General features: G+C 38.9%; 1 protein-coding gene across 2 annotated transcripts; it reads left to right on the top strand.

Annotated features, from left to right (window-relative positions):
• The first annotated feature begins 29 nt into the window (after window positions 1-29).
• TMEM237 (transmembrane protein 237) lies at window positions 30-13,264 on the top strand. Of its 2 annotated transcripts, XM_039701283.1 has the most exons (14): window positions 30-514; window positions 1,479-1,584; window positions 2,327-2,358; window positions 3,270-3,280; window positions 3,839-3,895; window positions 5,009-5,122; window positions 5,495-5,609; window positions 6,160-6,317; window positions 6,936-7,059; window positions 8,021-8,212; window positions 9,120-9,193; window positions 9,676-9,769; window positions 10,276-10,397; window positions 11,908-13,264. In XM_039701283.1, exons 2-14 carry the CDS (start codon window positions 1,567-1,569, stop codon window positions 11,973-11,975), a joined length of 1,179 nt encoding a protein of 392 aa, XP_039557217.1. In that variant the 5' UTR covers window positions 30-514; window positions 1,479-1,566; the 3' UTR covers window positions 11,976-13,264. The 2 variants fall into 2 exon arrangements, with proteins under 2 accessions (XP_039557217.1, XP_039557206.1); XM_039701272.1 differs by having other exon boundaries at window positions 30-1,584.
• The last annotated feature ends 2,784 nt before the right edge of the window (window positions 13,265-16,048 follow it).

The raw sequence follows: 16,048 nt of genomic DNA, 5'->3' as shown, positions 1-16,048 counted from the left end.
GGGCCCCGGCGTGGTGAGGGGGCGGTGGGGCCGGAGCGGGAGGGGGGCAGTCGGCTCCGTGGGGCTGCAGCCCGGGGGGCCCGGCGGCGGGAGCTTGGCCCAGCTGGGCGCTGCTGCTGAAGGGATGTGGCGGGGCGCTCTCTGGGAGCGCTGCTCCGGGGAGGCGGAGCTGGAGCGCGACGCGGCAGCGGAGCACCCTGGTAGCGCGGCTCGTACATCCCCGCTCCGCTGCGGAGGCGGCGGTGCCCGCCCCGCGCATCCCGCGGGAGGGGAGATGTAACCCGCTGCGGGGTCTCACGTTTCTGGTCGTCTTTGTTGCGGAAGCAAGCAAGCATTTCTTCGTTGTATTTTTTTCATATAAACCTCTCAAATGAAAATCTGCAAGGCTTTAACAAATCTGTGAAGGCTGCTTCAGTGTTTTTAAACATTCTGGACATTTAAACCTTTCCTCCTCAGCATCCTGGAATGGACACCCGGGGAGCTGGGTAGTTCATTTTCCCCCCTGAGTTTCCAGGTGCGTCCCACTCTCTTGTGGCCTGGCTCAGGTGGGCAAACACAAGGTTTGCCCGAGGCAGCGGCTGCCTGGTTTGTAGGAGTCTCTTGATTTCGGGGTACTTTAGAGCACTCAGCGGCTCTTTTGTCCATAACTAAATGTCCATGGGGACCTGTCCCCAGACTCACCCTTTCTGTGAAATTTAGGGTGGGTTACTTCAGACTCTGTGAAACTGCAAATAGACCAAAGCTGATAGCTCTATGGCAGAGCTGGGGACTGTCACACAGATGGACAGATGAGTATTCATGACTGGCTGCTTGCATGTGGTTTCCTGTGTTGCAAGGAATAAATGATACAGAAATCAATGCACTTGCTAGTTGTTTTGTAGAAGGTAATAACATGGAGAGGTACTACTGAGTACAGAATTACTACTGCATAGGCAGGGAATGCTGTATAAAAGGTTTGTGGCTTTTGTTTGTTTTTATGGGGTTTTTAGGTTTTGGTTTTTTAAATACTAAGTATCCTAAATATTTACTGTTTACTGCCACAAGAATGTTGGAAACAATAAAAGTAATGAGATCTGACCTTTACCAATATTATTTTCCCTTATGGTGCACCAATGTAGTGTGACCAGTCCCCACCAGTTTGCTGGGTGCCACTTAGGGTGTGCAGTTCTCTACCTGTGTAAGTGGCACTTGCTCTCAGTGTTCAGCATGGCCAAAATCCAAGTGAGAGATTTGAGGTCTAATCCCACAAACCCTTCCTTGCATGAAGCACCTCATTTGCTTTGGGTAAACAAACCAATGTAACCCTTGCTTATAGGAGCCTGTGCGAGCATGCAGAGTGAAGGGGTTTTTAGTGCTAGTAATATTTGCTGCCATTGAACAACCTGCCCTTGTTTCAAATGGGAGTAGTTCTGGGTCCTGACCCAGGGGTAGGAGGGTTCAGCTCCAGCTAATCCTGGCTGCCTGAAGTTTATTTTTAGTTCAGAATTAGCCGAGGTTCAATGTGAGCAGCGTGAGGGAGCCTAGACCAGTTCACAGTGCCTCTTTCAGGGAACGACTTCAGATGATATGGGAAAGAAACAAGTGGTAAGTTTGTGGATCCTTGAGTCTTACCAGTCTTACAGCCCTTTTTATTTCTGGTATCTGATTTTTCTGAGCATGGGAAATAATTTTTTGTGTATTTCTTCCAGTATAATTGTGTAGTACAAAATATGAAAGTTTACTCTTTTTTCTAGATAAGAGAAAGGTATGAGCTCAGTTTCAGATTGTTATCTGGAGATCCTTTTAGATTTTAGGTGTTTGATCTGCTGGTAAATATGTTCAAAATTATATGGAAAAACTGTATTTTATAATATTTAAAAGTATTTTCATAAGTGAGCTGATTTCCTTTTATTGTTTTTATTGTTCTGAATTTACATCTTCATTTACAGAAAATACTCAGCTCACGATGTATACTGTACAATTATACTGAATGTATAATTTATTATGATGTTTTATATTTATTTAAATAGAATGATTAATAAGCTTTCTCATGAAAGTGGTACCTTACATGAAAAGTGAAAATTACTGAAGCTGAAATGCAAGCTGTTTCTCACACACAGAGGTTAGCTGTATGTTCCTACTGCAGTGCCCATCAGAACTCTGGTAAAGGCATATTAGTCCAGCATCTTTTACATCCTGCTTTTATGTGACATCTCCATTAGGAATGTCTGGCCATTTAGGAGGCATACAGTGCAAACGTACCTTGGATGTTCTGATCTGAAGCTGTTTTCTGAGAGGTGGTTTCATAGTGGCAGAAACTGACTTTTGTCTCTCTCTTGTCTTTCAGTGCCCGCCTCGTGCCCTTCCTCCAGTGCCAAGGTAAAATCATTGCATTCTGTGGAACTGATCATGATGCTGTACTGCAGATTTTAAAAGAAGTAACATTAAAAGAAATAAGTTTCATAAACATCTGAGCAGTAGAATTGCTTCTTTTGCTAATTTGTTGTCCCAAAATGCTTTACAAGGAATGCAAAGCATTTTAAAATTTTATAGAAGCCAGGAAATTTTGCCATATTACCTCAGTTTTAATACTCATGAGAGATAAATAATTTAAAACTTTTGGACAAATATTCCAGTTTTAATGTCTAGTATAGCTTAATTGTTGTTGTTCATTTTAATCTTCTCTTCCTATTTCTTTTATTATATGTTCTTTAGTTTATTTGAATCACAAATACTTAAAACCAGGAATTTCTGGAATTAGACTAGATATTCTTTAATAGGGATTTAGGTATCTATTAGTTTGGTATAGTATAGGGAAAAAATTGGGCTTTTTTTAGTGTGAAAGAAAAGCAATTATATAGTTTCTATGAGATGGTACTTGAGAATTCCTTCAAAGTATCTGCAAGTAAATGTGATGTTTATGATTATCGACAGATAGTGTCTTTTTAGTGATGTATGTGCTCTAATGTTTCATAACTTCTGTTGGTTTGTTACATACCAGGCAGTAAGACAAGTTTTAATTAGCCAGGTGATTAAAGCTGTTAATCTTATCCATAGCTAGCCAATCAAGAAACTGTGCGTAGTCGCCAACAAAGTGTTGAATCTTGCTGATTGCTTCGTACCCTTAACCCTGTTACACACAACTGCTCATCAAGAGGAGAGGGGATAAGAAATTAACCATAAAAGCAGCAGTGGGAAAGTCACAGTTGTGAATTGTAATTGATTCAAAACTAACTTTATTTTCATCTTTTTACACTGCTTGTCACCAACTTTCCTTCTTCAATATGAAGTGGAAGCCAAGGTGAGTTATTAAAGAGAACTACAAACATTGGTATTCCCTTTTGGTGCCACTCCATCTCTCTTTAAAGATAGAGCCTTATACTTTTCCTAAATGCTGCCCGCATAGGACTTCTCAAGATAGAGCCTTATACTTTTCCTAAATGCAGGATGATTATTTAAACTGGATATCTGTGCATTGTTAGAACTGTTGTTTTTCTTTGCTCTCTTTGCTGTTGGCTGTTTCCATCAAGGTAACTGAAGTGTGGCCACTGTGCTTTAAACAATAAGTTTATTTTTCAGAGCATTATTCAGAGTATTTCTGTTTATCACTTAACACACATCCATGTATATATTGTGCCTTTGCTGCACACACAGGACTTCTTACTCTGTTTTCCTACCATCTTCTGTACTCCTCCTCCTTGTGTGAACTGGTGAATTGTAATCTTACCTGTAAAAACAAAGGATGTCATAAGCTTTAAAAAAGAATGTATTTCTTAACTTGCAATAGGATGGCTGCTAAAAAAAGGAAATTTAGGTTTCTCCTTGATGTGCACCCATACTTCTGTTTTATGTTATGCAGATGAAATTCCACTCAGTCGTCCCAAGAAAAGGAAACCCAAAGGAAAGACTCCATTAGGTAAGGTCCTGCCAAGACTAAAACTGTTCTTTTATTCCTTCCATTTTTTCCTTTCTAACTTCTTTGCGTAATTCATTAAGTAGAAGACTCCATTAGGTAAGGTCCTGCCAAGACTAAAAACTGTTCTTTTATTCCTTACATTTTTTCCTTTCTAACTTCTTTGCATAATTCATTAAGTAGGCATTTCCAACTGTAAGCTGCTTATGTTGAATGCATTAAACAATTGAATTTTTGAATGAACTAAGATAAAACTCATTTAGCAGTCTGGTTCAATTTCAGTCCTTGGCCAAATAAAGTCACAAGTTAATCACTCCATTGTCACTGCAGAGTTGACTGTAAAAGATTTTTTTTGCTGGTTACTTTTGCATTTTTTGCACAATAAAGGTTTAGAAAAGGTGGGTAAACTTAACTTTGACGTGGAAACAAAGATTCAGTTGTTACCATAAAAATTGCAGTCCTTGAAGGCACTATTAAAAAGCAGGTGCGATGTAAAATGGAGAAGTAATTTTGTCTTTCTTCATCTCATCATGATGCTACTGCACTATAATATGAATTAATTTTAACCTTTCATGGAAATATAATTCCTACAAAGTGTAATAATTAATCGGTCAGACTGGAGTAAATATCCTTCAGTGGATTTTTTCTGCTCCTTTTTTAATTCTTGTGCTGTATGTTTAGCATTTAAATTTTTCTTTGATGTGATGCCATTTTGCCTTAGCACATATTTGTGTGGATCCCCTTGTAATAAACTATTAATTTTTTCTTGGCTCTTGCATTATAATTTTTGCACATGGAAAAGAGAAATATAGAGGTGTAGCTCTTTCCAGTGATGGATTCTTTTCAGGCAGTCCTCTGCTGTATGCCCAATGGGAATTGTGCTACTTCTTGGATACTTAAATACTCTCAGTATGAGCATCATACTGTTACTGTGAAATACCTTTGTATATTTCTACTTCTCATCACTGATTCTCAACTCTTACATTTCCTATAGTCAATGCATTTTCACCTCAGTTGTTGCTCAGCTGGGCAACAACTTAGTAAATGGCAGCTTCTTTTGCCTGTTTCTCAGTGGCTCTGGGTTCAGGCTGCTGGGTCTTTTCCTGTGGTTTTTAGATGGCATTGTGCAAGCAGCGGTTCGTCGGCAGTCAGAAAGCAGCGAGCCCCTGACCCCTGAACCTCCTGATGCCCCTCCTCAGAGGAAACGCAAGAAGAAGAAAGTACCTACTGGTACGTGAGGTAGTGGTAGAAGGGAAAGAAGTGAATAAAACTTGGGAACACAGAAATATTACTAGACAATGTGTATTTAGGTTTAAAGCATTTCATGTGCTTCTTTACCTAACATACGTGAGAGTAATCTCTGGGTGAGTGGTAGCTTAGTTCCACTTTCTGGTTTCAGATTTCATAGGGTACAAACCTCCATGAAAATAATGGATATACAGTTTTGGAAATTATGTAATACTTTACATCATTCAAAGCTCAGATCATGACTTTTTTGCCACTCTTTTTATATAAGAACTATTTATGTATTTAGGTGAATGTTTTTCCATTTTTATGAAAGCTGTGAATTTTCATGTTGGATTGGTTTTTTTTAATCTGCAGATTCTGAGACCTCTTTTACCCAGCAGAATGTGGCATCCCTATTTCAGAATGGAAATGGCATGGATGTCCCTGAGGCTGAAGAAACGGTGATCCGCAAACAGAGAAAAAGAACAAAGTGAGACAAAAATAGCGTAGCTCATAATCTGGAATAACTGTAACAGTGAATGTGGCTGAGGAGTATTTTACATTGTCATTTGGCAAAAATGTAAAATCTTGAAGCATACAATACCATTCAGCCTGTGTACAGTTCTTTCCAGAGTTAAGATCTAACTTTTTTCACTTCTTTGTTCTGTGCATACCTGGATGCATTACAGCTCTTAATACATGTTCATGAGCCTAATAGTTCAGTCACAAACATGAAGAAATTAGAATTTGGAGCTGCCTTCTGTCATTCTATATCTTAATTATACGAAAGTTAGCTTTTTTTCCCAATTATTCTAATATGTTCTAATTGTTAATCACTTGACATGTAATTAGTCTTGTGGTTTTAGTCAACTACCTCCATGGGAACTTTAGTCCTTAAATTTATAAACAGGGTAGTATTATACAGGTCATAGTCTGATGGGTTCTTATCAGTCAGCATGTTAAATGTTCATAGGAGCCTTTGCATTTTACACAGTACCTCCTATTCTTTCTCTGTCCCACTGTGTGTTCTGTGCCAACAGGAAACCTCGGCCAGCCGAAGTGAGCTCCAATGAGCTGGAAGTGGAGGAGGAAGACATCATTGAAGATGAGCACAGAAAGAGCCCAGATCAGCAGCCTGTGTTTGCTGCTCCCACTGGAGTTAGTCAGCCTGTTAGCAAAGTGTTTGTTGAAAAAAATAGTGAGTTAATTTTGTGTTTTAAGTAATTTAAGAACATTTTTGCAATTGGAAGAAGCATTATTATATCTAAAATCTAAATACTGTAGTATTGGGAAGAATTTTTTAAAAGTTTTTCAAAACAGAAGTTATTTGCAAGTAAATACACAGAATAATTTTTCAGCAGTGAATGGTGGTGTTGCTGTGCTGATATATTTGGGTTGATTTTTTTAATTCCATGGTGGGAGTGAAAAAGGTTGCAAAGTACCCAGTTGAGCTTTTTTGACTTAATATTCTCACAGTACCTTGAGAAGAAATTATTACTTAGAAAAATTCTTTCAAGTGGAAGTTTTTTGCAGGACATTTGTGTTTTTCTGTTGTTTTGTTTGGGTTTTTTTTGTCCCAGGGAACACTTGAGTAATTTCCCAAAGTGCTTTGCACATTGTTAATCCCATAACCTGACCCACCAGGATGCATCATTCTGACCAGAGGCATCCTGTATCAGTGTAAGCTGACAAAGGGGAGAGAGTGGGGAGAAGAAACTTCTGATGCTTACAGCTTTTTAACACTAATAAGCATTAATGTAGAAATGATGGTGAAAGGGAAGAGAGCTCTCTAGAACTGATCTCCTTATCCTTTCAGGGCGTTTTCATGCAGCTGACCGTGCAGAATTGATTAAAACCACTGAAAATATCAATGTCCTTTTGGACGTGAAGGCTTCATGGACTACTAGAGATGTTGCCCTCTCAGTGCACCGAAGTTTCAGGTGAAAGATAAATGTTCTGATGTAAATAAACATAAATCAGGGGTTTGGTTTGAGTTTTTGGGGTTTTTTTCCTCCCTGAAAATTAGTGTCTTTCCTCTATAGTTGTAGTGTATTTTTATTTCTTTTGGATATTCCTGAAAAATGGTGGTTCTGGATTCAACAGGCATAAAGTTTATCAGTCCTCTAGTTTTTGGTATTTGTTATCAAGATTATGAATTTCTAGTGTAGAATCATGTGTGAAATACAGCTTCAGAATAACTAAGAAAGCCATATTGAAAAGATTAAACAAAATCTCAATAGCAAGAGATTGAGCTGGTAACCAAAACATTAGTCACCTAGAGAAATGTGTTAGAAAATAAGACTGACCCATCATGTGTATCACCAGAATAAAAGTACCTGAATTCAGACAGTTCTCAAAGAAAAGTCCTGGTTGGTAGGAAAAAGGGAGAAGTGAAATTGCACTATGGAAATAAGCTTGCACATAATAGCAAAACCATTACTTTTTTAATATGCAGTTGTTTTGTAGTACATTGTAGACAATGGGAAGATAACAGCCATGTTCTTCTGTGGTGTATTTTAGCTGGAAGCCTGTGCTTCCTGCTGAAGTTCTTCCTTAGCAATGAGGATATTGCCTTGGGGACAAGTTAGAATGTTATGTGAGTGCAAGGGACAGTGGTCTTGGGAAACTACAGGCAGCTACAAGAGAAAGTATTTGATGCCTGTGGCTGTTATGAAGGGAAGGCAAAACATCTTTGTTTTCTTTAAGTGCTGAGGTTCTGGTGCAGTCTGGTGTGACAGGAACAAACAGAACTCTTGCTTAGAATTTTTTAAACTAGATCAGAAAAAGCACTCAGAAACGATCCCTGAAAGGCCTTGAAAAGCAGGGTTGAACAGATGAACTTTTCTATCTATAGCTAATTGAAGATGTTAAAACTGGTCTAATGTTCTTTCCTCCAATCAGGGTGTTGGGCCTCTTCAGCCATGGCTTCCTTGCTGGTTATGCTGTATGGAACATTGTGGTTATCTACATTTTGGCAGGAAATGAGCTTTCCATGGTTTCTAACCTGCTTGAGCAGTATAAGACAATAGCATATCCAGCTCAAAGTTTGTTCTATTTTTTGCTGTCTATCAGTACAGTCTCAGCCTTTGACAGGTAAAACATATTTGTATTTGAAAGGTGTATATATATAATTTGTGTGTATGATGTTTCATTCTCCTTTGGCACGTGTTGATTTGCTGTTGATGATTTAATTGATATACTCAAAGAATGATTTTTCACATGGCTGACTAAACACAGAAGGGTGTACTTGTGCATCCAGACCTTTGGTACTCATATCTGTCTGGTGCTTGCACCCTGCTTCAAGTACTGCTGCTGTATGTGGGGTCAGAAGGTGAAACAAATATAAGAGCTGACCTGTTTTTTTGTGGTGGGACTATGAAGAGGGGGGAGAGCAACAAATGTTTCTATCAGGTTCACTTTAGTATGAATGCATTGCGTAGTCAGATTTGAAACATAGCTGAGTGAAGAATTTTCCTGGTTTAGCTGGGGCTTCTGCATTACAGATTAAGAGCGGGAATGAAAAGAAAGAAGCTCAAAAAAGATCATTAACTAGACTAGATTAATGGATGTTACAAATGTTTCTTTTAGTTACAGGTAGGATAAGCCATTGGGGAGTTGGTGCTATGAAAAAAATTGTGACTTCTTTCCCTCCAAGGATGGCAGGGAGGAGTCCAAGTTACATTTGCTCCTGTGAGCAGTGTAAGCAGTTACATTAGATGGACACTGAACTCAATGGCAAGGATTAGAGGGAACAGATGTCCCCAGGTTCTTCCTGTTTCAGAAAGGTCTGCAGTGGAAACCTCATGGAACATCCTCATTCATTTTGGAGTTGGCATAAGGGGACCATTGCCATGTGTGTGGGATGTAGTTGTAGATTAAGGCACTGTTACACAGGCAGAAAAAATACATTGGAATAAGTAAAAGAACAGTAGAATACTGTTAGAGGAACAATATCATTGTCTTACTGGGCTGTGTTAATGACTCTTGATTTTGTTATCAGGATTGATCTGGCAAAAGCATCAGTTGCACTGAGGGGCATTCTTACCCTAGACCCAGCAGCACTAGCTTCTTTCTGTAAGTATTTTGAAGTGGATAGGAGGCTGTCCAGAATATATGGTAAATGGAAAACTCCTCTATACCATTTTTACTGAAATCTTCCTCCCAGGTTATTTTCTGCTTTAGAATTAATAACTTGCTCAGTAGTTGATAATAGCAATGGCCATAAACTTAGTTCCATATTTTTTAAAGCATTTGCAATAGTAGCATTAATGGGTTGTTAGTGAGGTAGTTCTTTTCCATTTCTGAATATAGAACACAAACCTAACAAAAAAACAGAATCACAAAATGCAAGCTTTGATGCAGCTCATGGATTGCAAAAGTGCAGAAATCAGATTTTGATAGGTCAGGGGAATGTTAAAGAAAAAAGAGTGAATTAAAACAGACTATGATTGGAGGCAGTGGAGTGAAAGGAAAAAAAATGTAGTGATTAGTACCATGTCATGATGAGACAGCATTTTGGGATTTCTATCTGACACTACTAATTCCATTTGTTCCAGTGTACTTTGCTGCTCTTATCTTATCCTTAAGCCAGCAGATGACATGTGACAGAATCCACCTCTACACGCCACCTTCGGAAAATGGCAGTATCTGGTAGGAAACAAAGAATCACTGTAAATTACAACGTAGCTCACTTAGGGACCTTGTCACACTGGCAGATAGAAGAGATTGTACAAGATATGTAAGAAAGTATTGATGAAGGATTTTATGATGAACCTGCATTTGAATATAAACCATCGTTTCATGTAAGGTGATCCCATACAAAACTGTTACTTTCTGAAGTACCTATTAATGGACTCAAATTCTGGTAGCACAGATTTTTAAAGTAAACCAGGAGGAATAGAACAAAAGCAGTTATGTGCAAATTTGCTGGTTTGAGCAGTTAGTTTTAAGGGGGGAGGGGGTGGAGGTTTAGGGTTTCTATGATCTTTGGTAATTGTTCTCTTTACCAGGCCTTTGCAATGCAAGACCATCATTATGGTACAAGTAACTCTTTTCACATCTGGCTTAGTCAACTTGTTTTGTTGTTACTCTGCTGCAGTTGTTACTGTACCTTCTGTGCACCAATGATGGCTGATGGTTTGATGTGTCTTTCCCAGGACTGCAGGTACAGAGGCAGAAATTGTTCATTCCTGGGTTGTGGTGAATCTTGTAGTGTCTGTTCTAGTTGGGACAAGTTGGATCTTCTTAAGTTCCCGACCAGAGCTAGACCACAGTGAAGGTAGGGCACATTAATAGGCAAATGTTGTTTATTCATCTTGTTGGGGTTTTTTATCTGCTGTGCTCTGCATTTGGTGTTTAAGACTAGTCCTGAGAAATTTTGTGACTGAGGAAGAATAAGTGTCTCCTAGCAACCTTGCACAGCAAATGCTTCTTAGGATGCTAGTGTCTGTGTTTGGTATTATAAACATTAATTTAAAAATACAAGCTTTATTTGTCCTGTCTGAAGCAATGTGAATTTTGAAACATTACAGAACATCTCTTCAATGAAGAGAAAAATAATTCAAAATACTTCAATGTTATTTTAAATATTGGAAATGCATTTATTCTATGTGTGTCTTAGAAAATTCCCTAATGTTATTAATGTTCCTTCTGCAAGTGCTAAATGGGTTACAAGTTCAGTATTCTTTTCAATAGGACATTGCAGTAGTTTTGGGAACTCCCTAGCTTTGAAAAGTCAGATTTGTGCTTGCAGCACAGGACTTCAAGTGAGGACTGCTTGTGCTGGTCCAGGCTGGAGGAGGGGGGAGCAAGTTCTTCTCATTGGAGAAATTTGGCTAGAAACTGGGCCTTCTTCCTTTTGTGTTCCATCTGGGATCCAAAAGGTGTGTCCTAACTCTGTGTTCCTGTCAAGTGCATGCAGCCTGTCACTTGAAGGTATGCTGTACATAAAAATCCCAAGTTTCAACATAAAAGTCAAAATGTATCCTAAGAACTCCATGACTTGAAGCACAGATTTGTGTTTGGGAGGCTGAGGATTCAACAGCCCTCTTCAAATTATTTTTGAATTTTAGTGTACAGGTGTCCGTATTTCAGCTGGCTCCAGTTACTGTGTTTATTTCTAAGAAATCATTTAATGAGTTAAAAATCCCCAAACAACTAAGTGGCAGCCTTTTCAGTCCTCAATGGTGAATAGATAATAGATGCTTAAACATATTTCAAATGCATAAATAATAAAAACTTACACAAGGAATCCAGTGGCAGATTTTTACTCAGGTTTTGATTAATTTTTTTGATACTTCCATGTGCCTATTAAGATTGGAAAACTACTTTGGAAATTTCTAGAGAGAAATTCATTAGTACTTATTCCAAATAGTAGGGAAAGTTTAGTCTGCTAAGGATTGAGTATGCTAACTTAACACTGTGAGACACAGAGCAAAGACTTCTAAAAATGAACGAGTCTCTAAACAGAATTCTTCTTTCCTGAGTCTGGCACTCTCAGAACTTTACCAATCCCTCAGTCTAATTCAGAGTTGTGTTTCAGTGTCCATGTTGAATGCACAATGGTACTGCACATGGTCAGCTGCCACCATTGTCACCAATTCTGTCAATTTTGGGGAGCAGCAATAGTTTTCTAAAAATAATGGTGGCCCTTGCCATCGCTGAGTTGTTGATGGTGTGATTGGGATGAAAAACAGGAGGCTTGGGGGAATGCCAGGATACTTTTCAGGAACAGTGGAATTGTATTCAGGTAAAACAAAGTAAACATAATTCTTTCCTTTCTCTTTTAGAATTGATGTTCCATTCTGAAATTGAGGAATTTCCTCATGGAGATGTCATACCCAGAGTCCAGCCATAAGTGTGAAACAAGAATCTGCATATATTGTAGCTGTGACTGATGGCTCAGCATGTTGTGTATTATAGCTATGTATTATAATTTTCATAACGAAAAAAAAGTATTTTTATATTGTATATATTTCATAATGATCTTTTTATGTATGTTACAGTTTCCAGATGTGATTGAAAACTTTTATACTTCTGCTTTTTATTTTACAAAGCAGATTATCCCTAGTGCATAAAGTCAAGGTGATTTTGTAAATAATGCTACCTACATAGCCAAAGACACTAGAGTGATGCAGAGGATCAGGTGTTCAGTGCTTTTTTGACTGCTGCAGAGTCTTCAACAACCTGCTTTTGTTACTAATGCAAACAGCAGTTAGCTTATCTGATTTGGTTAAACATTTTCTAGAGATTAAAAAAAAAATCTTAAAACAAAAGTAGCCTAAGGAAAATCTGTAATGAAACAGAGTTAGGAAACATAAACCCCACCAAGTTAGTAATCTTAAAATAATCTACATTTATTTGTGATAAAATATTTTTCTAGAATAAAAGATTAAATTGACAGGATTTTGTTTAATAATCCATAAAAGAGGATTATTAAAATCCACTTTTTAAATCTTCATTTAGTTCTCTTGACAAAAATCTTGATGATGACAAGTTCTTAGCGGCTGACGTAGATAAAAGACAAAGACGTTTTAATGTTGCAGCAGTTGGTTTGGTTAAATATATCTTCTCGTCAAACAGGGTGTTTTTGTGTTGCAAACAGGATGTATCCATGTCTTGTAATTTCTCAACAGTCAAGAAGTGTAACTATTCCAAAGCCACTCACAAGAATAGTGTTCTGATTTCTCCTTATCTGGTATGGCAGGAGCAATCATTTTATTCACTACTTTCTAAACAAACTTCGATTTCATAGATGTTAAAAATGTTCCTACCTATTTTCATGGAGATTGTTTTCTGCCAAAGAATGGGAAAATTCTTCCTAAAATTACAAGAAAATGCTTATTAAATCAACCCAAGAAGTCTGCAGCAACCCACCTTCTATGCAGTGCCATAGCAGTGATTGTGGCAGGTAATGGGTTTTGCTGACAAGATCCAACATTCCTTTTCCTTTAATATAAAGTGGCAAAATGAAAGCATTGCAGATGTGAATAAATACAGATATAATGCAGGAAGAAACAATCTCTTTAGTAAACACAGATAAGGTCTGGTTTGAAAGCCATTTTTCAAGCAAATACCACCTAAAGCCCAAAACTTGTTTGTATGTGTTACTTAACATATATTGATTTTGCCTTGTTTGATTTAGTATGTGTGTCTGTGGGTGGTTGTAGAAGGGGTGCACTTGTCAAAGTTCACTGAAGAATTACTGAACTTTTTTAGTAGTGAAGTTAAGAGCAGCCAGATAAGACTTGAAAGGAAATGAGCTTTCAGTGCTTTCTGTGCTAACTTAGTGCTGTTACCTGAGTTGCTTCAAAACAGGCATGGGAATGTGAATAACTAGGGATGGCTGATGCTGCCCTGTCAAGGACTTGTGTTCTCTTGTGTCCATTCAGCAAATTTTAAGTTATTCAAAAACTCAGTGTTCATGACATCTTTTAAATGCTGTGGTAATCTTGGCAGGGAGGAGGAAGACATCTACAAGAATTGAAAGATGTTCCACAGCTGTTGGCTGCATTTTGAGGCATTCAGTTTGCTGTGGGAAGGAGGCCTTAGCCTTTTTTGTGAAGTGTTGTGGCTCTTGCGTCTGTATTTTTGTAAAACTAGAGCTAAATTACAGCTGGCACTGCATTGTACATTAAAATGGCGAGATTCAGGGTGTTGATCTCCTGCAGTTGTGCACCAGATGTTCTTGCCATGATTTATTTGGCTGTAGGAGATGAGGGATGAGACAGGAAGTGTTCCCATGTAGTTTGCCACCACACTTTCTGCTCATGTTGTGTCACCTCCTGAAGATGAGATTATTAATGGCATGGCTGCATGATTTTTCTTTCATCTTGGTATGGTCAGAAGTGTAATTTTGCCCATAAAATACGGAGCTCCGCAGAAGTGTGCTAAGGCATCACATCAGTACAGGAAAAACTTGGATAACATCGCTTGATTTCTGACATTAACACTAGGAATTGGCCTTCCAACTATCCCTTAGACAAAGCGATGCCAGCCAAGAGCCAGATTCATTCTTATTGTGAAATATAGTACTTTTTATATGGTTGAGCAGAGATTGAATTAATGAACTTAATGTAATCAGTATTTCAAGCCAGGCTTGCCTTTGTGTATATTTTTAGGAGGGTCTGAGTATATCCATATTTAAATTAATGAGTTTTGAGGTTGCCATATAAAAAACATAATAAATAGTTTGATGGCTAATTATCTATTTCACAAAATACTTTTCATTCCATTAAGCCTCACAATGGAATATGAGTTTAAGTGAGCTTTTTTTTAGTTTCTTGTAAAGTCTTAGAACAAGTTTACATAATAGATGTTTAATTCTAGAACATGCAATATTTGTAGAAGCCTTAACTGAAATGCCTTTGTGCATTTCCATATCTTTGTTTTTTAATGCATTTGTGTTAATGAAAAAAAGTTTTTGGATATCTTGGTGCCAAGTTCTTGTTTTTACATATATGAAACCTATATTAAACAATTGCTGTAAACTAGTTAGAAATTATGGTACTACTTTGTCTTGTTTCCAGTTGTTTAGTCAGTTTAAAATAAGTAAGTCTGTCTGAGGATTTGGAGTGGGAGGCTGAGGGGATGTCTGGGGCTGCTCCAGGCTTGGGTGGACAAAGCCTCACGCAGCCTGATCAGGGGCTGGCTGCCAAAGCTAAATTGTTTTAATTACTTAAATTGTTACAGTACTTTAATATATGGTTAATTTCAACTTGGTTTAAACATTACTCTCTCAAGGCAGTTTTCTCAACATAGAAGCCAAGGGGACATTAAGTTGCAGTGTGCCTTTTTAAAGTAGTTTTGGTATTGCAGAGGTAAACTTTAGGAGGGTTATGATTAGGTCAGAATTACTCGCTTGCATATTTCCAGCAGAATTAATTTAATGACTAAAGACTTTGGGAGACCAGAGAAAACCATCAGGTAAATACCTACAGCTAAGCCTAAGCCTTACTGTCTATTCGTTTTTTCCTCACAGCGGTGTGGAAGGTGTGTTACTGCATTGCTCAGGGCGGCTGTGCCTGAAACTGCTGTCTAAGTCCCCAGGTAGTTGCAGAAAGACTGTTTTGCCTGGGTGTTATTTTTGTACTGTGCCCCGGGGCTGCTCCCTCCCTTCACGGCGGGCAAGGAGGCCTCCCAGCCACAAACCCGCCGGTTGCTGCTTCTGGGGGCACATGCTTTAGGGGGTGGTTTTTCCTGCCGTGTGTCGCCCTCCCGTCCCTGGTGCGTTTATTTCCCGAGCAGCTTGTCACTTCAGTGTCCCTCAGCCCTGCCCCGCTCCCCCTCAGCCGTTTTCCCGCCCTGCCCCGGCGCTGCGCGGGCGGCAGTAACGGCCGCCAGGGGGCGGCGGCGGGGCCGCCATGTCGGACTCGGCCTGAGGGGGGCGGCCGCGCTGCCGTCGGTCGGCGATGTGAGGCAATGCGATGGTAAGTGGAAAAACCAGTCAAAAAAGAAAAAAATCCCCCGTGCTCCTACACACGAAGCAAGCTGTTCGCTTTAATAATTCTGTATTTGAAATTTATGTAACCTTTTATTCAGACTCTAAAAGTTGTAGAGCCCTCCCTAGCTGAAAATGCCTGTACAGTTTGCCTGTACTATATTCAGTAAAGTAGCCTTGAGGGCACGGCTATTCAGATGGACACAGGCAGGCTTCTAACAGTGATACAGAGACAAAAAGCAAGATCTTCTCGTGGAAAAACATCCATATCCACTGCCAGATGTAATAGTTAATCCCCACAGTGAAAATAAACAGATTAATGTATTCTGGAGGAGGGGGGATGGGGTGATGATGACCGTCTGTTCCACTTCTCTCCCCAACAAACAAATAAAACTCAAAACAAACCCCCACAAAATCCCAAACCACCCAACAACCGCTTTTGGGAAAAAAAAATAGAAATAACTGTAAATTTGAAATAGTTTAAAAGTCTC

The sequence above is a fragment of the Passer montanus genome, unplaced genomic scaffold (genome assembly GCF_014805655.1).
Source record: "Passer montanus isolate IOZ18808 unplaced genomic scaffold, ASM1480565v1 scaffold1, whole genome shotgun sequence".
In the NCBI taxonomy this organism is placed as follows: Eukaryota; Metazoa; Chordata; class Aves; order Passeriformes; family Passeridae; genus Passer; species Passer montanus.
Note: the sequence above shows the minus strand (reverse complement) of the source record. Positions and strands in the feature narration are given on the sequence as shown.